The sequence below is a fragment of the Crocodylus porosus genome, unplaced genomic scaffold (genome assembly GCF_001723895.1).
Source record: "Crocodylus porosus isolate Cpor-Errol unplaced genomic scaffold, CroPor_comp1, whole genome shotgun sequence".
In the NCBI taxonomy this organism is placed as follows: Eukaryota; Metazoa; Chordata; order Crocodylia; family Crocodylidae; genus Crocodylus; species Crocodylus porosus.
In genome coordinates this window covers 14,428,724-14,454,539 of record NW_017728906.1, presented here as the reverse complement: position 1 = coordinate 14,454,539, position 25,816 = coordinate 14,428,724, and the positions used below count along the sequence as shown (strand labels likewise).

General features: G+C 40.6%; 1 protein-coding gene across 1 annotated transcript in view; it reads right to left on the bottom strand.

Annotated features, from left to right (window-relative positions):
• VGLL3 (vestigial like family member 3) overlaps nt 1–24,370 on the bottom strand; it is a 29,542-nt gene extending 5,172 nt beyond the window's left edge. The window contains 5 exon segments of the mRNA XM_019528732.1: nt 5,829–6,329; nt 14,885–15,137; nt 22,580–22,631; nt 23,586–23,771; nt 23,773–24,370. Of these exon segments, the coding sequence (XP_019384277.1) occupies nt 5,829–6,329; nt 14,885–15,137; nt 22,580–22,631; nt 23,586–23,771; nt 23,773–23,801 (1,021 nt within the window). The 5' untranslated portion in view covers nt 23,802–24,370.
• Between the last annotated feature and the right edge of the window lie 1,446 nt (nt 24,371–25,816).

The following is a 25,816-nucleotide window of genomic DNA, read 5'->3' as shown; positions in this document are numbered from 1 at the left end:
TCTCTATACTGTAACCGAAGAAATATCTGAGCCTCCGCTTCCCAAGCGTGAGTAAATAAATCATCTTTGTTTAAACTTCCTGTACAGCTCACACTCCACTGCCGCTAATCCCACCTGTTCATATTCCAATTGCCACCCCGGCCCACCGTGACCTTGGGGCCCGATTCACTCGGTGTTCAGTTACCCCGACAATTTCCTTCAGATTTTATGGCTTAGGCACCTGAGCTAGGGTCCTACTCACCAGAGCTACAAGTTTAGTATTCATTTGTATTAAAAAAAGAAGAAGAAAAAAAAAAAGGAGTGAAGTGAAATTCATAGAGAAGTTAATTTTCAGCACAATATGTGAAAATTAAGCTCCACGTCATAGGAGTCAGGTACATAAGTCCATATCCATCAAATTAAGTGAATCCACATAAGTGCAAACAGATGTATCATGCTGAGATCAATACTTCACTGAATCATTGTTCACTGAGCTAACAACGTTCCGAATCATAAATTCCCCAGCTATTGATAATATGCAAAGGAATCCCCTCTTCGTGACTTTAACTTCTGATGTATGCCAGCATTATCCACTCATGAGATCAGAAGTCTGACTTAGCACAGCAGAACTGGTAAAATTACAGAGTAGTCTCCTCTGGTGATCAGAACACTCACATTCAACATAATTCATCATGAGGAATTTTACAAATGTTTTTATAATTGCATGTGACAAGAGCACAAGAAATGTGGCCCACACTAAATATTAAGCAAAGAAGAATTGCTTACATATCTGTATGGCTCTGGAAAGTGAGAGCTAAAATGAAGACCAAATGATTTTTTTTTTTTATATTCATAATTTAAAGCTCATGGAATGTGACACATTGGCAGTTCTAGAAGTTGATGGATTTTAGTCAAAGAGATGCAAGCAGAAACAGCCAGAATCCAAGCTTTCCTTCCAATATGGCCCAACCCATCCTCTGGAAGGACTACCTATAAGTGAAGTTAGTATGTTCTTCATAGCCATTCAGTTCTTAGGGCCTTGCTACACATTGCACATTATCAGATGCTGACTGATGTTCACGTTAGTTTGGGTTTAGAGCAGTTACATGTTCAGGTAAAAAGCTTTCTCTGACTATCTCCAACCTGCAGCTTTGACTTGCCACTAGAGGGCTGGTGAGCTGGGGCCTGACTAGGAGCTACAGCTGTGAGCTGTCCATACAGAACAGGAGGGTGAGGGGAAGGGACTAGGAATGTGAAAGTTTAAACATTTAAATGAGAAGTATATTTATACTGGTAATGCATCACTGGCTAATATTTAGCATGGGGTACAATCCAGCAGGAAGGGAAGCAGTGCGGTGCCTCAGGAACAGGAAGATGGCAGGATAGGCTAGGAGGGATGGAAAGATGAGTGAGCAGAAAGGGGATGGAAAAGGAGGGAGAAGGGCAAAGGTGGGGAACTAAAACCCATAACTAGTCTACTCCCTCTTTCCCAATGCACTGGCAGCTGCAGTGATCTGGGAAAGCCCCTCACCTGCTGCTGCTGCCCAGGGCTTCACATGGGCTGGGTTGTCTGGCAGGGCTTAATGTTACCTCTTCCCCACCCATCAAGGGCCCCAGGGACAGTGTCCCAGCAGCAGCTGTGTGCAAGTGAGTCTTTGCACAGCCCACCCAGATTCCTGCGCTGCTTAGGACAGGTGGCTGCGGCTCCTTCTGCCGCAGTGGGGTGGGGCAGGGTAGGCAGCGGCCCAAGGCTCCAAATTCCCCAGCCAGGACTAGATATGCATTATCAGCTAACTATTTAATCACTATAATTAGAGGTGGAAAAATGGATATTTTTTAAATGATATTTACATCCCTAGAAGGGACACTACATCCTGGGATACTGGAAAACTGAAACTTGGGTGGCTTATCTCTGGGGAGTTGCCACACATTCGTGGAACATGAGTTGGGTAACAGGGATCAGAGATAAACCTGCCCTGGAATGGCATAATTTTAAGCCACACAAAGGCAGCGTAAAACTAGTTTACATGTCTTAATGCGTCAACAATCCAGAGTTTAAGAGCTCCCTGAGCCACCTAAAATTAATATGCAACAAAGACCTTATGCTCTCTACTGACACAGTCAGCATGGATGCCAATTGGTGCTGAGTGTAATAAAATTCTGTGCAATGTAGAAATTTACCCACATGAACTGATCTTTGTGTAGGGACTAGGTTGAGTCATGATGCTATGACATGCAATGCAAATACTGCAATACAATCCTAGACCTAGTGCCTACTGATTTGTTACTCTGTGCTCCCCAATCTTGGGTCTATAAAGAGTTTAATACAAAACTGAAGACATTCCAGCAAATCTGTACTATTATATTTACAGTACATGGCATTCTGAATACTAAAAATATTTGGTTGTTTTAATCTTGATATTTCTGCAAAAAAGATAACTCACAATTTTCCATCTTTTTCACTGTTTACTTGAGCGTTGGGCATAGGTCAGAAATTATGGTTCAGGCTCTCTCCATTGCCTCAATTTATAGTCAACTATAACTATGCTAAGTCCATTTATACATATGCAGCCAAAATTATCCCTGTATACCTGTACCTGTGCACAAGGAATTTATACAAAATTAAGGCAGGGAAGAATCAAGGCCCTAAGAATTCAGGAAGGAGGTACTGAGCAGTACAATCTATTTCAGTATTTATCACCATATTATTAAAGAAAAAAAGAGTGATAACAACTGATTAGAAATACAAATTCAGATAAACATGAAGTGGATAAACTAAATTGCCACCAACTTTATGGAAGGAAAAAAAAAAAGGATCAGAAGCTTTACAGGAGTCCATACCCTACTCCTTAAATGGCTTTCCTGATCTATGGTTCCTGAAATAACTCCTGAGTCAACTGTCTGACTTCATGACTAGGAATCTTGGAATTACTTTCATACTGGATCAGCTCACTGGTCCATCACTGGCAATAGCTTTTACTTCAGAGCCAGGTGAAATCCTCCCATTAACTTAACTTGCCAGAATTCATGTCCCATGAGGAGGGAATAATTTGTTCCCAATCTTGACAGATTATCAGTTTACAACCCAGAGCATAAAATTAAATTACCCTTATATCATGTACACAGCTGCAAATGTTATTAATGGGCATAAAATTGTCCAGTCCTTTTAAAAATCTTGTTATGCCATTTTCCTTAATTTCTTGAGGCAGCAAGCAGCACTGTTTGCTTATAAGATGCAGAGAGCAGAATGTGTAGCTAACATTTGCTGGTTTACTAATGCTAACAAAGATAAAAAATGAGAGAGAGACATTTTGCACTTGACCTTAATTAAAGTGAGGTTTCTGTTTCATGCTATTTTGAGTAGGAAGTAACCCAACGGTATGTTCAGTCAGAGACAGATTCATAAATTTCTAGAGTCGGAAGAGACCTGGTCGATCACCGGGTCCGACGCCCTGCTCCAGGCAGGAAAGAGCACTGGGGTTAGTTAACCCCAGACAGATGCCTGTCTAATCTCCTCTTGAACACCTCCAGGGTATGGGAGATCACCACCTCCCTTGGAAGCCCATTCCATATTTTGGCAACCCCCACCATAAAGAATTTCTTCCTTTGTCCAATCTCAATCTGTTCTCCTCCAGTTTGTGGCCATTACTTCTGGTAACCCCAAGGAGTGCCCTGGTAAACAGTGTCCCCTATTCCCTGCTGGCCCCTCCTTCCCCCCCCACCCCCCAATGAGTTTGTAGGCAGCCACAAGATCGCCTCTCACCCTTCTCTTGTGGAGGCTGAAGAGATTCAGATCCCTCAGTCTGTCTTACCTGCAGGCCCTCAACCATACGCGCGGCCCTCCTCTGAATGCTCTCATGGTTACCCACATCCCTCTTGGAGTACCGCGTCCAGTTTTGGGCACCACACTTCATCTGTGGCTTCAACAATACTGCATAGGTCCTCTGGGACCTGCCCCAAGTTCCATGAGTGCTCAAACAGCTGCACCAATAGTTCTGCTATGTTATGAGCCAATTCTTTTAGTACCCTTAGGTGAAGATCGTCAGGGTCTCTTGACTTAAATACATCCAACCTTTCCAAGTGCCCTTTCACTAGGTCAGTGCTAACCATTGGTGGATTGGTATTACTCTCACTCCAGACTAAAGACTCATTGGGAGGTGCATTTGTATCAGTGTCCAGGAAAACAGAGGCCAAGAAATTATTTAAGAGCTCTGCTTTTTCCATGCTATCAATTACGAGTTGCCCTAGTCCATTCTGTAGTGGTCCTATGTTACCCTGCGCTTTCTTCCTGCTCCCAATGTACTTAAAGAAGGACTTTGTTATCCTTAATCTCTGTTGCCAACTTGAGTTCCATATCCGCTTTGGCCTTCCTCGCTGCTTCCCTGCAAATGCGAGCCAAGTAGGTATACTCCTCCTTGGTGGCTGCCCCCTGCTTCCATAGACTGTAGGCCTCTTTTTTCCTCTGAAGGCTCCTGGATTTCCTTGCTCAGTCAAGAAGGTTTCTTGGCTCTTTTGCCTCCCTCTGCATGTAGTGGGATGGTATCCCTCTGTGCCTGTAGCATCAGTCCCTTGAGGAACACCCACCCTTCTTGGACCCCCATCTCACAGATGCGATCACCCCTCAGTCCCACCCTAACCAATCTCCTGAGCTTGTTCAAGTTGGCCTTCCTGAAGTCTAGCACTACTGTCCTACTATGCGTCTTTGCCACCTTATGTCAGATAGTGAATCCTATCACCTGGTGGTCACTATCCCCTAGGTTACCTTGTACCTGTAGCTCCCCCACCAAGTCCTCCCCTGAGGCCAGCACCAAGTCAAGTAAGGCATCTCTCCTAGTGGGACTGCATACCTCCTGTGTTAGATGCAGGTCCTGTATGCAGGTTAAGAATCTATGCGAACAGGCAGACCTGGCCAACTGCTCCTCCCAGCAGATGTCTGGGTAATTTAGGTCACCCATAACAGCTAGGTCTTTTGAGCATGCTGCCTTTGAGATGTTTTGAGAATTCTAGGTATAACTCTACCCCCTGGTGTGGGGGTCTGTAGTAGACCCCCACTATCAAGTTCCTTTCACCCCTACCCCCTTGTAATCTGACCCATAGGACTGCAATTTGCCTGTCCTCTGTCCCATCTTTAGTACAGAGGATGTATAATGTTCCCTAACATATAGGGCAACACCCCTGCTCGTTTCCCATACTCCTACCATTAGTATAGAGACACCTAAGTCCCCTGATAGCTGCCCTTAGTATTCCCCTATCCTGATTCTTAGTGGGCCCTTTAGTATTTCCCGCCTGTTCTTTATTCCCCTCGACACACTAAACAAAACAATAATTCTTACTTCAAACTCTACAACACTCAGCTACAGTTTTGTATATCCACTCACACTGAAATCCAGACAAACACCTCAAGGAAAGGAGGTGAAAGAACCTAAGATTTTTTTAGTGATATGGTTGCATGTATAAGACTCCAGAAATAACAGCAAAGTTTGCTTAGCTGCTAGTAGAAAAGATATCAGATAAATACGCACCGAAAAAGGAACGGGACAACAATACAACTGACCTGAGCATACTATAAGTTACCAGTCAATGCCCTGCCCAGAGGATGCAATACAGCTGCAACCAGTGATGCTGAACTGCTAATGAAACTGAAGCTCTGTACAGTAAGGGGACAGCCTGTGAGCTATGTTGTTAGTGGCATTCTAAACACAGCTTTTCAGTGCTCATGGGGAGAAAGTCACACCCCAAGATATCATTTAAAAAACCAATATGAAGGCCAGTTTAATTACTTAGAGTCTGTTTAGTTATTCAAAATATTTCCTGTTACACCAGCCATGGAGATAAGCAAACTACATTACCTGTGTCAAAACCAAAACTTGGTACTATGTCCACTGTTCCGTGAAAGGCTCCAGCCCATGCTGAGGTAGCACTGGTGACAGCAGTAGGGTCTGTCTTTGTCACGTCACACTGCGGAGCAGGAATCCTGGCTGCACGTACTGAAGGCATCAGCAGGGATCCATATCGGGGGTCATGGTGTGAGCTGGGGTGATGATGGTGCATGTGTGGATGGGGGTGATGGCGATGCATGTACACATCATGCATGTGTGCATATGAAGGGCTCACCTGAGATGTTAAAGGATAATGCCAGGAATCTGATGCAGCAGGAGGAGGAGGCGGGGCAGTGTGATGAAGGCTGTGTCCTGGCCAGCTGCTAGGATCTGCTGTTGGGAAGGTACTTGATGCAGTAACGGGGAAGTCAGGATGAACTCCACTCAAACATGGTGGAGGTGGAGGTTGATAGGAGCCGGTCCAAAATGAAGTTGGAAAACTGCTCCGCTGACTTGAAACCATTGAGCTCTCTGGAAGGGAAGAGAAGAAGGTTGGAGTAACATTGCATTTACTCAAATACAAGCTGAGATTTTTTCCAGAATTAGCTTCTCATTTTACATTTGCATGCAAGGGAACCTCATTAAATACACTGCCTATCATTAAACTGCTGCCAAAAGTAGCATGTGCTCAGTAATGGAAGCCAGCTCTGAAGTTGATTAAATGCAGTCAACACCAAGAAGGACTATAACACGACCCATATTGGGCAAACATACTGATGGATACCTACCACAAAAATAGATTAATACAGCCTATCTAAATAAAATAGGTATTATTGCCCATTGCACACAGTCACCCTCAGCACCAACTCTTTCAAGTCATGGTGAACCGCTACATTTTGACTTCCTCTTCACTCTCACAGATGAGCTGTGCCTTTCTTTCCTATTTCCAATTATTTCCGTTTCTTCACCAGCCTTACATGTGTGGCAAACATCATCAAACAGGCCCCTAAATGGTTCATACAGGATCCCTCTGAGTGTGGGGCTAATTAGCACAGGAATCCTTTGTTTTGTGGGGAGGAGGTATCTGAAGTGCTGAGATATAAAAGGTCAGCATGGCTTGAAATGCTGTTGACTCTGCAAGGACCCAGCCCAATGAACTATATGGTAAATCATGAGCCTTTTGGCTTTGGACTAATATCATGCATAGTTTCTACGATATATAAGAAGGTATATATAAGAAGTTCAGTTTAAAAGTGTTTGCTAAAACATACTTTGCTAAAACCTGAAGCAATTTCCAAACAGGTAATATGTATCAATTCTGGATGAAAGAAGTCTGTGGGTACCCATAGTCATGCAGATTATTACAGGCATGTTTATTTTGAAGTCAGTGTTTTCAGATTTGCCCCTCACTTCTATGTGCTGAGGGATATTAGGGTCTGACAGTAAAGGGGCTATAGGGGGAAGAAACTGCGGGGGAGGGGCAGATTTAAAGGGGGCTACCTGACCCCTCGCAGATTTATTTTCCCTGATGTAGCAGTGGGAAGGGGGCAAATTCAAGGCTAATCTGCAATAATTAGATTCTACTTAACAAATTAATATTTTCCCATATATAGAATCTAGTTATTGAGGGCTTGCCTTATATTCAAGTAAATATGGTATACTTTAAATGACATCATTTAGTTTGAATTTGACCTCCTGTATAACAGACTATGGAATCTCCCTTAGTAATTTCTGCATCAAACTCAAAACTTGTTTGAGCTACAATATATAAATTTCAAAAAACATTCAGCCTTAATTTAAAAAACTTCACGATAGTTAATGCTACTCTTTCAGTATAATTTCTCCCCCAAGGCTTGTGAATAAAGAGATGCACTTGATTTAAGCATTTGCTACTTGTTTTTGTATGTGACTAATACCCTGGGCCAGATTTTGTTCCAACAACAGGTGCATAAATGGACCGCCACCTAAATGCAATACTATTCAACTCTACTCTAGTTCCTGAAAAACTGTTAAAACAATGGGTAGGTGAGTTTTCCTCCCACCCACTGCTTTCTTATGACTCAATATTAAGGATAAAATAGACGTTGTTACAAAAGTAGACAGCCTAATGAGTATTCAGATACTCAAGCAGAGTGAACAGAATTGCATGTAGGCTCCTAGGTCCTCCTATATGTGCAATACATGTAGTAGAATCTGGCCCATATAAATTTTAATTGATTAAGTGTTTTTATTGACGGGATCAAGCCTAATACATATTGAATTACAGAATTCAAAAGTGGTCTCACATCCAATATGATTTTGGTCACTGCACAGTCAACAAAACTGACCATGGAAAATAAATGTTTTCGTGTTTTATGTCCCCTTCCAGTAGAATTACTGACAGAGATTGCAACTTGTCACATACTTTTGGGTAAAGCTCCATCTATAAAACAACTTTAAACAGAATAAACTATTTAATGGGAAGTAGATTAAGTCTTCAATAAAAGACCTATGTGCTTTCGCAATATGGATTCAATATGTGCATGTTTAAACCCAATTCAATGCCATTGTATTATGACATCGTATTTTTAAAAGTCCATCTTTCCAAGGAGTGGTAAGTGGGTTTGAACTGTGGTAAGAAAATGAACACCTCCAGAATCCTGGCTTCCTAGTCAAAAGTCCTGTTTTAAAAAGTCTTCCATCCTGAAATATTCCCCAATTTAAATAGAATTTTTTGGTCAAAGATGGAAATGTTAAAATTCAGGACTTTAGCCTGAACGGAGATACCAAAATCATAAAAATACCCCATGGAGAAAATAAAGATAGGGAAAGTTTTATGTAGGATCTGTTAGGGAATCCTCCTAAACCATATAAAGTCTGCAAAACTATTTATATGATTTGACAAAAAAATGACCTTTATTTTATTTTTTTAACAAGCAACTGCAGGAAAAAAAGACTTGGGTGCAGACATCTTTAAGAATGAATGTGTGCTTCCAAACCCATTAATCTGAACTTCGTTTCCTTTAAACAAAAATGTCCTTGAAACATAAAAACTATAAAAATGCTTTGTCTGTCTGACTGCATCACTATAACATATTTATGGGTCTGACTCAAAATCCATTAGAATCAATGGGAGTCTTTTTGTCGCCTCCAACAGGATTTGAATCTGGCCACTTTAGCCAATTGAATATGAATAACTTCTAATACTGATATTTTCTTTGGCAAACACATTTTGGTTTTGTACATAAAAGTTACCTTCATACCAAACTGCTTCAAATGTTAAAAGGCTATCTAATAAAATACAACTCTGTGTCTTTATTTTAAAAGTGTGATTCAGTTTTCTGTAATAAACTTTTCTAGCACCTCATACTAGAGGATCTCAAAGTACTTCAGCAATTTTGCTTACCTACACCTTGCATCATTCCTCTGAAATAGGTATTATCCCCCATTTTACAAATAGGCAAAAAGAGTGCAAATAAACTGCCTACAGACTTGGTAACAGACTTCGAGCGGGGAAAGGGAAGGAGATGGTAGACTTTCACTTCCAAAATATTCAGGACAATCTAGTTAACATAGTACATTTGGACTTCAAAAAACCTTTGACAAGGTCCCTCATCAGAGGCTCTTAACCAAATTAGGTAGTCACAGGATTACAGGGAAAGTCCACTTGTGGGTTAAATGTTGGTTTAAAGATAGAAACCAAAGAGTGAGTATACATAAGTTTTCAGGATGGAAAGAAATAAACAGCAGGGTCTCCTAGCGATTTGCATTGGGACCTCTGCTATTTAACATATTCATAACTAATCTGGAAAGTAGTGAGGTGGGCAAATTTGTAGATGACCAAAAAATTATTCAAAGTGGTAAAGACCAAAGCAGACTAAGCAACTACAGAAGGATGGTTGAGCAAATGCCAGTTGAAATTCAATGCAAGTAAGTATAAAGTAATGCAGGTGGGCAAAAACCCCCCCAAACTATACCTGCAACGTTTGGCTCTTACCACATAGGAAAGAGATACAAGACTCCTTGTGGACACTTCACTGAAAACATCGGCTCAGTGCTCAGCAGCCATCAGAAAGGCAAAGTAAATGGTAGGGATTATTAAGAAGGGGATTTTAAACCAAACTGAAAGCATCATTATGCCCCTTCCTATATCCATGGTGAATTCACACCTTGAATACTGTCCCCAGTTCTGGTCCTCAGAAAAGATATAGAAGGACTAGAGAAGGTACAGAGAAGAAGGGCAACAAAGATGATTAATGTTACGGAGGTGCTTCCATGTGAGGAGAGGCTAAAGTGGCCAGGCCTAATCAGTTTAGAAAAAGAAACACTTAAGGGGGGACATGATAAGGGCTTACAAAATACTAAGTGTCAAAAGAAAGGAAATAGGGATTTATTATTTACTGGTCTCACAATATAAGAACTAGGGATTACAAAACACAACTAGTAGGTAGTATGTTTAAAGTTATCAAAAGGAAGTTCTTTTCCACACCATGTGCAATTCAAGTATGAAACTCATTGCCACAAGATGTTTTGGCAGCTAACCGTTTAGCCCAATTCAAAAAAGGACTGGAAAAAAATTCTTGGAGGAAAGGGGCATCAGTAGCTACTGATAATGGGAGTTAGGCATGCAGCTTCTGAGCTAGAACTTCCTATACCTTAAATGCTGGAGGCTGCAAGTGAGGGAGGAAGAGTGGAAAAAATCCCTGGTCATGCCCAGTTCACTCTCCCCTTCAGCATCCACTGAGACACAGGATACTGGGCAAGATGGATCTATGGTCCAACCCACTAAAAGGCAATTCTTATATCCTTTGCTCTCACCACGGATACAACCTTCCTTTCGATTAAAACAGAGCTCAGCACTCTGTACCCAGTACCTTATCTTTATTTTCAGTAGAAATTGTTACAAACATTATAGTGACTTTCAAGGCAGAGAAGCTCCAGAGATGAATAACCTCAAAAAACAAGACCCTTAAGCAAAGAAATTGTTGTTTAACCACTCAGTTAATGTTATTAGCAATACGGTAAGAGCCTTCAACCAGCATATTTGTGAATATGAATTACAGGCCAAATTGACAAAGTCAGCTAGACACACAATTGTTCTAAATTGAGTCTGAAGTATAAAAAACACGTGTTTGATTCTCTCAGTCTAGTTCCTACTGAACAAGAGCCTGTTTTATAAAACCCATTACCTGTGGCAGCACTTGGCTCTTGCTGTCCCTTCAATTGCAATGCCAAGTGGTAAATGGGACAAGAAGTTCTCTTGGGGACAAGGTAGTCCCTCCTGCACACAGTAAAAGAATATTGACAAGGCAATTTAAACTCCCCTACTCATTCTTTTCATCTTATGTGCATAAAAAAGAATCCTGCCCAGCAAGCCTATCAAACAGCATTTTTTTTGCAGGCACTAAATGTATGATACCATCAACAAAAGTGTCCATTACATATTGTATCAGCCTCCGAGGTGAACCACAGCCAACTATAGCACACATGAGGATATGTATTTCCATTATAGTTGCAGATTTTGTAAGGTGGGGGGGAAAGAAGAATCCTCAAGTATGGTCAATAGTTTTTGCCAGTGCTACATTATAAAAGGTACACAGGTAATAGCCTAAGTCCTATGGGGACATTTTAATAATGAGAAAACTATCTGGGTAGAGGAGGTGTTACTTTAACCATTCAGTGCTATCAACTTTGACGCTGACCCTACAAAAAGAAAATAATACACCAAGTAACTTAAATTGGTCTTCATAAAAAATGAAATAAAACAAAAGCATGGTCAAGAAACATACTATAGTTACCACAACCATTTCCTATTCTGTGGGGGAGGCCAGAGGTTGCAATCTCTCAGGTACTACAGTGATAACTAACTGCAATTCTTAACTATTTAGTAGTGGCCAACATGAAGTGTATTGCACTGAAAACATGCCACAGTATGCGTGCTAGGAAGAAAATGGTTTATAAAGTGTTCTGTAGTTACTGCTATAGTGATTCTTTATTAGCAACTTGGATGACGGGGTGAAGAGCAGCCTATTTAAATTTGTAGACAAGAGCATGATTTGGGGTGAGGTGGGCATGCTAGAAGGGAAGGACAGATTACAGTAGGGCAGTAAGAACCAGCAGCATACCTATAGGCTGGGGAACTCCCTTCTCAAAAGCACAGTAGCAGAAAGAGATCTTGGAGCCATTATCAACTCCAAGATGAACATGGGCCGACAATGCAAGAACACAGTCAGTAGGGCTAATCGTACCTTGTCCTGCATCCACAGGTGTATCTCAAACAGGTCCAAGGAGGTGATACTCCCCCTCTATGCAGCACTGGTCAGGCCGCAGCTGAAGTACTGCGTCCAGTTCTGGGTGCCGCACTTCAGGAGGGATGTGGACAGCATTGAAAGGGTCCAGAGGAGGACCACTGGCATGATCGGGGGCAGCAGGGCAGGTCCTACGAGGAGAGGCTACGGGACCTGAACCTGTTCAGCCTTTGCAAGAGAAGGCTGAGGTGGGACCTAGTGGTTGTCTATAAAAAAAACTTATTAGGGGGGACCAGCAGGGTTTGGGAGAGACCTTGTTCCCCCGAGCGCCTCCCGAAGTAACAAGAAATAACTGCCATAAGTTGCTAGACAGTAGGTTTAGACTAGACATCAGGAGGCGCTACTTCACTGTCAGGGCAGCTAGGATCTGGAACCAACTTCCAAGAGAAGTGAAGTGGTGCTCACTCCTACCCTGGAGATCTTTAAGAGGAGGCTCACCGTTTATCTGGCAGGGGTCATTTGAGCCCAGTTCTCTCCTACCCAGGGGAGGGGGTTGGACTAGAAGATCTACAAGTTCCCTTCCAACCCTACATCTATGAATCTATGAAAAGGAAAAAATATATTTGAATTATGAAAGAAAATGGGGGAAAAATAGCACTAAATTCTAAAAACTTTTCCAAAGCTTAGATTTCAGTTTATTTTAACTGTATGGAAAGTTTGAAGAATCTGTATTATTTAATTTGTCAAGGATAAAAAGAAAAAATCAAAGGTTTGACCCTGGGTACTAACTTTCTTAAAAGATCAATTTTAAAAATGAGTAATATAAACAACTATACTTTTTTTTTTTTGCAAATGCATTTGGTATGTAAAAGAATAATTGATGCCACACACACACAAGTTGAACAGTTGAATACCTTAAGTCAAAACATAGCTAACCTAATCTATGGAATCACAAATGGCACCTCCATCATGAATTCAGGTGAAAAAGTAGAAGGATAATATTATTATCCTTCTTTCAGGATACAAGACAAATAATCCAACAAAAGAATAATATGCAACCTGCTCCTACCCACTTCCACAATTTTTCTGCATTTTTCCGAAAGGCAATAATAAATGCAAATTATCAACTTCCTAAGAACATGGAGTCTATATAGAGCGATATACATGTGCTGCACTGAGCCTCTTTAACCTTAACAAATGGACACTGAAGCAGCTGAATGACTTTCCCTCTTCCTTTTTTTCAAGCTGCTCTGTTTTAGACATTAGTTTGGCCATGACAAAATCCATTTCAGCCTTTTATCTTGAAAAACAAATATGCTCTTCATTCTCTGGGAGTGCGAACTACAGGATCTAGGGCACCTGGAATGCATGAAGAGCCTAGGGGGCAGGTAAAACCTCTTGCAAATCCCAGGAATACTTTCATACCACAGGGTTCTCTGCATCATGGGGAATTGTGAGTCAGGCATTCTTATTTGGGCTATTATCTGTCCCTTCAGAGCCCCAAGGGGAACCAGGGGAGACATCTTAGAGAAAAGTGCATGGAGATACATGATGCCACAGAAATTATAGGCTTTTCCTCTTCTTCAGTGTACGATGTACAAGATTTCTATGCAGAGAGTCCTCTCTACTCACTGTTTGGGCAGTAGTATGATCATATTTGTATAATATTTATAGCTCATCTGGAGGGACACACTAGCCATTTCCAAATTCGTGATCTTTCTTTGTAACAGTGAGGTTGATCCCACTCCTATTCAAGTCTGTTCAAGTTAAAGTTCTCCTATTTAAGTTAATGGAAAAGCACCCACTCACTTTAATAATGCAGGGTTAAACCATAAATCCCTTGAGCTCCCCAGCCATTTTTGTTGCCCTTTGCTTCACACCCTCTTATTTGTTAATGTCTTTCTGGAAAGAAGATCATTTTGTATTATTTCTCTTTTCACAGTGAAGTTCAAAATTCCTCTGTCTGTTTATCATCTGCAAGTGCTCCCTATTCAAGCTCATTCAGCAAGTTCTGTTTGTTGAATGATCCACTGGTCTCTGTGGTATCTTAACCTCCCCAACTTGATACACTTGTTAATGAACTTTTGCCTACAGTCCTTCTGCCAACTTATAGTCTATATAATTATAGAATGACTTCAATTACAATTCATTCAATCCATTAATTTTTGAGAGATTGCATAAAACAGTCCCTCTCTTTTTACAAAAATCAAATATCTCTCTGGCTCTTTTTCCATTCACTAATTTTGTAATTCTCCAAAAACAAGCTGGTTTGGTAGCCAGAATTACTGCTTATCTATCTAGAGACATGTGCCTCCTATCTGTTACTATAGTGTTTGGCTGCCTTACAATCTCTAATGTACTTATGCTTACAACACTCCTCTTAAGTACTGTATTATCCCCACTTGATGAAGGGGAATAGAGCCACTGAGACCCTGACTGTCTGTGGCATAGCAAGGAAATGGATGCGGGTCTTCTGACTTCCTGGCTAACATCATAACAATTAGCTCATCCTTCCTTTAACCTCTGGGGCCAAATTTTTCACATCAAGGGGGTGAAAGTTATACCTCCGTTCTTTCAGTAGTTCCCATAATGGCTGGTGCTGGTCCCTCAGAGACCTCATCTTGAAGCAGTGAGCATCAGGTGAATTTAAAGAGCCAACTTCCTCCAGACCTTTGATTCTTGCTCCCTACTTGTCACTCTTAGCCACTGACTTCCAAGAAATTCCTTGCTGCTTCCCTGAAGACCAAGGGGATATTTCCACCACCACCACAGATGCAAGATTCCAGCAGGAACACAGTGTTTGCAGTCATGAAACAGGTTAAGCTAAACAACACAAGGTTAAACTCTTGTTTTTCTTACCTCTCCATAAAGGACTCAGACCTGCTTTGCTTTTTAAAAGGGCAGTTTCTGGGTTGAAGTTGCTGGCTTGGCTCAAAGCTCTTGAGAAGTGCTCATCCACTACTGAACCAATGTCTCCCTGGAAGTAAGTGAAAAGGACACAGCGAGAGTTAAGGTACTCCATCTCAGCAGGCTGGTCTCTCTCATCTTCCTCTTGTTTGCTGGGAAGGGTCACCTCCAGAGATTCTTGCATCTTGGCATACACTGCTAACTTCTTCTGGGATTAAAGAAAAAACACAACAAGAAAGTGGCAATCAATAGTGAAAGTCATTGGAAGCACAGAACCCCATGTCCTCAAAGAATCATTTTAAAGAAGCTGAAGCTTCATTTCATTATGTCTTGCATAAAACTGGGCAAGCAAGGGAAAATGTTCCCAAATAGTCATTAAAATTTTTGATCCTGTTATTAAATTGGAGAAGTGTTGAAAACTTTCTACACAAGTCACTTAAAAGTATTACTTCCTCAATCCAAATTGTTCACTTTAGAATAGTTTCTTCCACCTCTACCACCTTACCCTGCAAGTACTAGCAGTATGGAAGTAGTCAGGAGGACTACATTTGGGATAGACTGCTATTGCATTAGAGTGAGGCAACAGAATCTGGTCCTTTGCAAGAAGTTTCATAGCACAAAGTAATGTCACTGACAGCAATGAGAAACCCAATTTTTGTTTAAATCATGCAAGCCTGTGGACAAAATACCGATGTGTAAAAACCAGAAAAGTTACAATAATGACCCCAAATCAGAAATAGTGAAACAAATGATTGGGGGGAGAAGGGGAAAGCATTGGGAAAAAGACAGTTACAAGAAATATATGGCATAAGCCTGTGAATAGCTAGTCCAAACCCTTTTCTCTCTCAAATCAAACTAAAATATCAAAATAAATGTGTGTAAAGATCCATTTTGCACGGAACATATTTTTCAGATGTTCCACTTTACAACTGTTTTCACAGAAAGTTCACCACAACAGGCAGGCTGCAGCAGCTCTCAGCCGCAGTCAGCCATTTCAACCCCCAGCTCTACACGCTCACAGCTTCAGCAAAACACAAGCATGAGTGAAGCATACATTCAATGAGCACTTCAGGACTTGATAGCTTCTTTTAAAAATACACCTCGACTCATCTTTTATGATTTGCTTGGAAACATTTTAGTGCCATCAGTATTTCCACAAGTTTATAGCTTCTCCTCTTTCGTGAGTAGTTAGGTAACACATTTCTCATTCCTGAACAGTTCATAAGTTTTCTTCTATACAATACGCATACTTGATTTATTAAGCATTTCATGTAATTGGCAGACTTCTACAATGTAGTGTACTATTGAAGCCCTTGACATTTGGCTGTTAAAACATACACACAGTCACTGTGAAATAAGCTAGAAAACACAAGAAAATCTTTTTAATAATAAATGATTACTAGAAGAGGCAGATAGCTTCATTGCAATGAACAAGTTTTCACTAACTAATATTGCAATTAACAAACCTATGTACCTGAGATGACCACAAGTCTATTATAACATAAACTCACTGCAAAACTTAATCTTGGTTTATATCATTAAGATAGTTTCATTGCTGAATACTGACACAAAGTAATATTCAAAAAAATTATATTATGTTGTTCAAAGCTGTATGATGAATATAAACTATAGGTTGCTTATTTTGTCAGTCTGAGGATATTATATACCTTTGGAAATTAAAATCTGAATCATATTGAATACAGAGAAAGTCCCATTTCTGTAGTGCTTAATATAAACTTGCTTATTTAGACACATAGCTTTATAACAAGCCACTCTCTCTCTCTCTCTATATATATATACACACACACATATATACACACATATATATACATACATACATATACACATATATACACACACACACACACACACACACACACAAGCTGAGGAAAGGCAGATAAAATGCGCAATGACAGTAATAGCATAACTTGGACCTTTTATTTAGTAAGCAAGATGTTTTGTTAAAGAGATGCTCTCCTAACAATCCAATTCTGCACTTCTTACTTGGTTAAGCACTTGCAACGAAGTGAGTAGTTTTAAACAATAACAATAAGCAATTGCTTGAACAGTAAATGTGGCTACAGAATGTATAATACTCACCTATCACATGCCATATACTATATGACATTGTATAAATTGGGTATATTAGAGATCTATGATATTATATATATAGGGTGGTGCCAGGTGTTCTTAGAGGTACAAAGTAACCCCTGTCCTATTAAAAAACAGGCTGAAGGTGTGCGTGTGTGTGTGTGTTGTGGGGGGGGGGGGTTAAATAGAAGTTTACACGTGTCTAAATAGAAATGAACAAATAAAGTGTATGTTCATGCCAAGCTGTAAGTATGCACAAAACACTTGAGAAGGTAGCCTATATCATTCAAATATACCGTTTGTATTTATACTGCCAGTATATCACTGCATAAGCATGAATGCAATTATATAGAGAAACACACTCTTCAGTATAGCCTCTGGCCTGACTTGGTAATCAGGAAGGAAGTCTTTCAGTGTTCCTATACAGAGACTAGAGTTCAGGAAATTAAAACTTATCTCCAGAGTTGCTTCTGTGTGCAGGAATGTTCTCCTTTCCACAGTCTAAGAATCTGATTAATTTTCCATTTCAGTCTTCCTCCTTTTAACCAAGTTATGAGAGTAACCAATAAAAGATATTCTTTAAACTTATTTTGAAAACACTAAATCTTCAATATTACATTCTTTTATTTATTTTTAAGTGGTAGCATTGGGTACGTGTTAACATAAAATTATTTATAACCCAAAATGATGGCTTTTGCAAAAATAAAAATGGGAGTGCTATGCTAAAATAAGATTTTAATTATTTATCAGTGATTCGATGGTTAGGGGAAAAATTATTTTAAAAAATATATGTACCTTATACCACATGTATACACAGCCAATCAAAATGCTGAGCCAGTCAAACTTTGCTTCAGTAGACAGAGGATTATTTTGAATGAGAAGCTATAATGAGACCACGTAACAGTGATGTAACATTTCCTTTAGCACAGTACATTTTCTTTAACATATACTATATTCATTCCACCTTCAGTCTTTTTACAGCTAACTGCTGAGATACTTTTCCTGACCCCAAGACTGTGTGTCTATATTTGTACAGGTTACTGGAAAAGTATTTAAGATTCTGAATCCTCCAGAATTTGGTTGGTTTACCTAACCAGTCCAGGATAACAGTCAAATTGCTGATAAGCACAAACTGTACTAAATCAATTGCTTTCATACATTTGTTTTAAGAGCAGTTCTGCTATATGCTTATGCAGCCACAAAATATATAAAAACTATGTTCATAGATGTAGTATCATACTTTTGACTGCATGTGATGTAAGGCTTCATGGTGTAGCACACCCTAGTCACTTCCCAATCTCCTGATGTTTATCTACTTACAATATCCTCCTGTCCCTTTCCCCACCATTTAAGGCCTGCAAACCTTATGGTGGCAAGTTTTGCAGCCTCTACAAACCTATGCCACCACATGGGCCAGAAAGTAGAATTAAAGCTTGGATGAGCATGTAGGGTGCCTATAGACATGCTCATTTGCATTCTAATTAGATTGTGTCAGAGCAAACTCGATTAATTGTTCTAATTAGAATACTCCAACGTCATCTCACTGTCACATGTATTAAGCCCCCGCATGTCTCAAAATGGATGCTGGGGCATGTTATATAAACTTCACTGAATGAGCTTCAGATAAAGCATCCCACAGCCATTTTGAAATGTGCAGGGGCTTAATACACATGCCGATGAGTCATTTTAATTACAGTGGCTGTCCAGGAACTGCTCTAATTAAAATGCCGCCCCACCCCCACCCATGAGCACATGTATAGGCAGCCATGGTGAAGAAAGAAGGCCAATAAGGGCATTTGGTTCCTGTAGCAGCTTTCAGTCAAATTAGATTATGGAGAAATAATCCAGTATGATGGTTAGGCCAGCAGGTCAAGCATGTACATGCGCTAAAGAAATTCTGAATAAGTAGAGGTGTACAATAGAGGTTGCAAAAAATAAAGGTTGACCTTTTTTTATTCACAAACATTTCCAGGGAGGAAAGCGTAGTAGACTTGACTGTAGACCATTTTTGTGCTTTGCTTTAAAAAAAAAGAGAAAGTCAGTAGCAGACCCTCAGTAACACTGACCCTTCTGAAAGTCCAGGTTGGTTAAGCATTCAGAATGTTGAGTGAGCATACAAACATTGATCTTGAATCAAATGGATATGGCTGGGCTCACTCTGCTGGTATATCTTTATATACTCGCAAAATACCATTATAAGTCAGTTTTTCCAGCCAAGAGTATTTTCCAGCCAAAATCTTGTGAAACTATCAGTTCTTTCACATTTCTAGTACTTTCTTGAATAGCCTATCCAGAACCAAGAAAAACCTGTTCTCATAGAATGAAATTCTAGCCACATTAAAGCCAGCAGCAAAATACCAATTGACTTTAATGAGCGCAGGATTTCACCCCTAGTGTTTGGTGAAAATGCCTGAACATTCCTTCCATATATTGCTAATCCCCCTTCCAACTGCAATCAGCTTGCTGTGCAGTGGCATGGAAGGCAACCAAACTTATTTGAACTTTTCAAAATGTTTAGTTTAGCTTGGACTTGAATCAAGTATTCAGTGACATTTTAGGCCAATTCCTAATTTTATGCCCACAATGGATTGCCTATTCCTACAAGTTACCAACCCTGTACATACCATCATCTAGCATATGTTCCCTTATGCACAAAAGCATACAAGTCTAGTGGGCTTGTGACCACCTGTTACAGATTTTCCATTATGAGACAGAACAGGAACTGAAAATAAAGAAAAACTACGCTGAGGAAACACCATACGACCCCCTTCAAAGAATACGGCCCGACACTTGATAGAAGCTTCTGAAAAGGAATGTTTGCAACAAATGTGAGCACAAGGGGGAAAGTCTTCATATGCAGTACTTTCTGCCAGTGTGGCTGGCTCCTATATAATAAAGTATAAATCCTTAAATAAAAAGATGGAAGAGAGGAGGAAATCAAGCACTCAAGGCAGCTTATACCTAAAAGTTAGTATTCCCAGATTTGAAAATGTAAAGTGCTAATTGTTATCCTTAGAAATTAGTAAGTTATGAGATAAGCATGTGCAGAATGCAGAATGAAGTGAAGTATTTCTTTCATCTGCATCACTGGATTTGCAGCAATAGTGTAGGGAAAAAGGATTTGGAGATAGCACATTTAAAGTGCTATCTTTTGTTAAACAGTGTCCTTAACTGCATCGTGAGCTTAACAAAACTTTTCCTGACAATGTGTAAGCAATTTATTAAACAACATACATCTCAGGAATAACCACATTTTCATGTGGATTCTGGATAATTCAGAAAAAAAGAAAATGAATTGCAGAGCTTTTTGATCACCATCTTTAATTTGATTGGAAATTGTATAACTGAAAATAGTTACACCCTGGTAGTTTGTTAGTGGCTCACATGAAATGGATTCCATTCTAGTGCCTGCAGACAACTCATGAGTGTCAACTACTGCAGCTGACACAAGTTGGCACCCTGACTGGCAACCTCAGAGTACAGCGCTGATAAAGGAAATCATCTGGAAGAGAAAAATTCCCGGTACAGAGGAACTTAAGTCATTTGTGAGAAGTATAAGGAGATGTAGAAGAGACCTAAAGAAGCATGTCTTGCATTCAAAAGCTTGTCTAACACTATCCTGACAATAGAGTTGGTCCAATAAAAAATTCACCCTAAGAAAGCCTGGTCTCAAGTAGAAGAAAAGCCATACATCTACAACTTTTTAAAAAATCCATTCACAACTTTCTTAATATTGTGTAAACTTAAACTCATACTAGTCAGAATAGCAAGAATATAGCAGGCCAAATCCTGTGCTAGGCCATGGTACATAAATGTCAGTGGTGCATCAAGTGTAATACAAAAAGTTTTTTAAGAGGAATCTTATAGGCCCGATCGAAAACCCAGCAAAGGCAATGGCGAGACATTGGAAGCTTTGGTCCTGAGAAAATATCTTGATTTTAAAAGTCAGAAGATGTACTTTGGCTTCATGGAGATGGTGGAATTAAGTTTACAAATGCAATTTTCTTCCAGCATGTTACATGAGTGTCCTTCCCAGAACAATTGAACATTTGCCACTAAAGGCTCGTCTTAACAAGAAAAATGAAGTCATGGTATTCGTATCTGGATTGTCCTACTAGAAGCTGATGCAATGCCAAACACAACTAGTTCCCATCTGCAAAATCATGTATTTGTTGATGAGGAGAAGTCCAGTGAGTTACCTAATCTTCTAATGAAGGCAAGCCCTTAACCGGAAAAAGGTGGTTTAGAGCATTGTCCTCACCAGTAAATCTTATTTCTGTGTATCATCACTCCTTTTTGCAACACTGATATAGAAAGAATGTACTCTTGTCATCATGGTGCCATAAAGAAACTCCAGTAGTCTCATTTACTGTTTACATTTAAACAAAGCTACGGCTTGGTTCCCTGTTCTTTTGGGGAAAAAAAATGTTCAAGTGAGCCACGATGAATCCTATCTTGCCTTTTCATTGGACAGAATACTCTGTTACTCTTCTTACTTTGCTTTGAAAAGATGTCAGGATTCTACAACGATCGCCTTCTCTCAGGGAACTCTTGCATTGGAAGCTCTGTTACATCAGTGTCGCATACATCCCGTCACAAACCCAGAACATGGTATATAGACGCCAAACACTTCATTCTAATTTCACCAGTCTGAGAGCTGAAAATAATCTCTCTATAGTATGGTATTAACAAACATAGATTATTAATGTGTACTTTTATGCAGTATATACTTTGGCAGGAAAAAGAAGAAAAATCCAACATATAGCTAGATGTATAATCCAATGGTTGTAACTCGTTTTCATCTGTCCTCTCTAGCAATGCATGCTTATGTGTATGTGGATGTGTGTGCGTGCCCAAGCATGCCTCATTTATTTCCTTGGACACTTGCTACAGACTACAGCATCCCAAAAGATCCAAGGGCAGAGTTCCAAAAAACCCAATGGGTGGTAGGGCTCATCTCCCATTAACACTGAATAGAAATTGAGTTCTCTGCCACTTAAACATATTTAAAAATCCCACCCTGAAGTCATTTGCTAGCAAGTGATTTAGGAAGATAGGAACCACGGACTGGAAGGGGCCTTCTATGACTAGTCCCCAGCATTCACTGGCACTCATCAACTGAAGGAATCCCCAAAAGATTTCTTGGCTATGGATTTGTAAAAACCCAAGACTTTACAACTTCTGCAATGATGTTAGGCAATTAAAGAATGCAGGGGCTAAGTGTTACAGATACCAAGAATGTAAGGGAAGAGAAGTTACTCTTTAAAAAAATATTTTAAAAATGAATCACTTACTAAAAATGTATCCAGAAATTCACTTCTGCATGCAATGAGTGAGTATCTGTTACTCAGACCAAGATGCCACTGTATTCTTACCTCAGACTAACTCAAAGTTTATTTTCATAATCCCTTCTGCACAAAGTCGGACTGCTGTGAGGATGCCTAGTTGCATGCTAAAGGAATATTTTCTAATACAAATATACAGTACCAGTAAAAGTAATTAAAAGTTGCCAAACAGATCAAAGGAGTCCAAACAGATAAACAGAAGGGACTAGACCTTTAGTTCATGCAAGGTGGTATCCTTCCATGAGCTGAAGATATGGCTCTATCTGTTAAAGAAAGAATTCAATGGTAATAGCAAGAGGCACCATAAAAATTTATGTACATAGAAACATGCATATTTTCAACAAAGATATTTTGGGTAATAGCATTTTAACTTCAACAAGGAGGACATACCATCAAAGACCTGGGTTAGTATGAAACTCGGACGTGCAAAAGAATCAAATAAAGATCAGTCCTCCTTTGTCAGGCAGCTGATTTTGTAATGACTTCCAAATGACGACACCAGTGGTACACTGACTTTGTAAAACAGCAACTAGGCTGAGTCCTTGGAAATGTTAAGGATGAGCTGCACTGTATCAGCTCTTATATAAAATTTGGGTTTTTTTAAGGCTTACAATTAACTCATTTTTCTCCATGATTTTTTTTTAAAGCCATTGTTTTAATTCTGGCAAAGAAGGGAGTTCCAAAACGATCATCTTAGTTACCATTTTAGAACATTTTATGACAAATGCGTGCATGAGAAGGAATAAAAACCTGGCAACAGTTAAGAGAATTTTCTCTTTTCTTAGGCTGAATATTACAAAGCATTATAGAGTGGTCAAGTAATCAAATTACTTGATCGGGTAAATATTACTGGCAGACTGATTTTAAAGAAAACAGGGTGACTTGAATAATGTGGAACACCATCTGAACAGCAATTTTTTTCTATTAAGCCTATACAGATGGAAGAGGATCTATTTTATGTTACTTTTTTTTTTTTTAAACTATGTTTTTTTATAGACAGTTATAAACTGTGCCTAAATTTCCAGCTGTTAGAATTAGAGGGTGCAGCAAAGACAATTCAGTGAGCTTACAGATGTAAGCCAGTCCTGTATCCTGACTTTGAGCAGTTCATAAATAACTGTAACAGCAACACTTTATAACTAAATTATATGAAGAAAGACAGGGCAAGTGGAAGTAACTGATAAAAAAAACAAAAAAACCCCGACAACAACAAGTACTTGATGGTCCTTTTGCAATAACAGCCTAGAATGTACTCACAGTAACCTATAAAACATATCAGTTTAATTCTTTGCTCTCTAATTTTGCCTAGGCCATGTCTCTGTGCCAAGGTAAAAAATGAAATAAAAAGAAAAATAGACTAGCAATAATTCTGTGCATTAAAAACACAATGACTAGTAAAAAAAAATTAGTGTGATGCTTTTGGAACAGTTCATAATTTGTGCAATATATAGATGTGTGAATATCACACTGGGATTTGACACTGAAAAGAGATTTTAGTCTCTGTCATTTGAAGACAACTATACTATTTTCTGTGACAAAGATAATTACATTAAGCTGCTGTTTAATTACAGCTATTCCATACACTAGGTATGCTGCATGTAATATCCACAGTCCAAGAATGTATTCACAAACCAGACCTGAAAAAAGAACGTCTTTCATTTGGAAGAACATCTTGCCTAACTCTCTCCCAGCTACGTAGCTGATCCAGTGAAAGATACCGCTCAAAGAAATCCTTGCCTCTCCCATCATTCCTGGACCATCACAGCTACAACTACTACTGGCTCACCTCCACAGTGAAGCTGTTCAAAAAATAAAATAAAACCGAACACACAAATCCTCATTTGCAAACCCTGTTTTACATCAAGTTTTATCCTCAACGGAAGCATTTACATTTTCAATATAACTTGGTAACCTAATACAACCCGACAAGGCAGCATCAGTGTAGTAGCCAGGAGGCTGAGAAGCATTGAGCTGCAACGCAAAAGCTAAAATTACCAGACAAGTGCCATTCCACAAGCTGGGACTTAGAGTCAAAAGCTATTTGTTTAAAAGTATGTTGCAAGGGCTAGAAAAGCACTCAATCTGCCCATGGACACCCTGGAGAAGTTAGCTCTTGTCTCTTTCCTGCCAGTTTTCTCTCTCTCTTGAACAACCTGGAAAAGTCACCTGGTCTCCTTTCTATAAAAGCTTTCTCTCTCTCAACCTGGAGAAGTCAGCTCTTGTCTCCTTCCTGCCAGTTCTCTCTCTCTTGAGCAACCTGGAGAAGTCAGCTCTTGTCTCCACAACTTGGAAAAGTCAGCTCTTGTCTCCTTCATCAAAAGCTCACTGTCTCTCTCTCGAACAACCTGAAGAAGTCAGCTCATCTCCTTTCTGCAACACCTCTCTTTCTGTCTCTCTCCCTCTCTGGCAACCTGGAGGGAAAAAAAATCAGCTCTTGTCCCTTTCCAGCAGAAGCTGTCTCTTGTGCACCCTGGAGAACTCAGCTCCTGTCCCTGTCTGCAAAAGCCCTCCCTGCCTCTCCCTCTCTCAGCAATAAATAAAGGCAAAACAATAACACGCAGAAGGGACTTTAATGCTTCAGCCCGCTTTTGCGTCTCCCAGGCAAAGCAATATTAGGGGTCACTTCCCATGTACGGAGAAAACCAGCTTCGCGGAGAATAATGATAAAACCTTCTGGAATGCAGCAACAACCCAAAAATGTATTCTCAGATGACTACACGAGGGCCAAGTCAATATTAGTCCCACTTCACCCACGCACTGCATAGCCTAAAAATGCTGTCAGCCTGATAAGAATTTCCTGACTTCCTTGGTTTTTTTTTTTTTTTTCCTCTCCTTTTTAACATCTGATCTCCGCAGTGACCGGGAAACAGGTCCCCAAAGAGCGCGGGGCAGCCCCAGCCCCCTGCCCGCGGCCCTGCTCTCCAGCCCGGCCCCGCGCCCGCCAGGACCTTCCCTCCCGCCGCGCGGTCCGGCGCAGGTCCCAGCTCCTTCCAGCCACGGATCCGGGACCTTTGCTGCCGGACCTAGGGCAGGTCCCAGCTACTCCTCGCCACCGGAGCCGAGATCTTCCCTAGCGGGTCTAGGGCAGGTCCCAGCTCCCCCTAACCACGGGGCCGGGGCCGGGACCGTCCCTGGTGCGTCTAGGGCACGTCCGAGCTCCCCCTAACCCTGGTCCGGGGCCTTTCCTGCTGGATCTAGGGCGATCCCCAACTACTGCATCCGAGATCTTCCCTAGGGGATTTAGGGCAGGTCCCGGCTCCTCCTCGCCGCGGGCCCGGGACCTTCCCCGGTGCATGCAGGGCGGGTCCCAGCTCCCTCTAGCCATGGACCCGGGGCCTTCCTGCTGGATCCAGGGCCGGTCCCAGCTCCCCCAGCCGCGGGGCCGGGACCTTCCCTCAGGCGGAGCTGGGACCTGCCCCAGGTGCCGCCAACGCGTGCCGAGCCACTG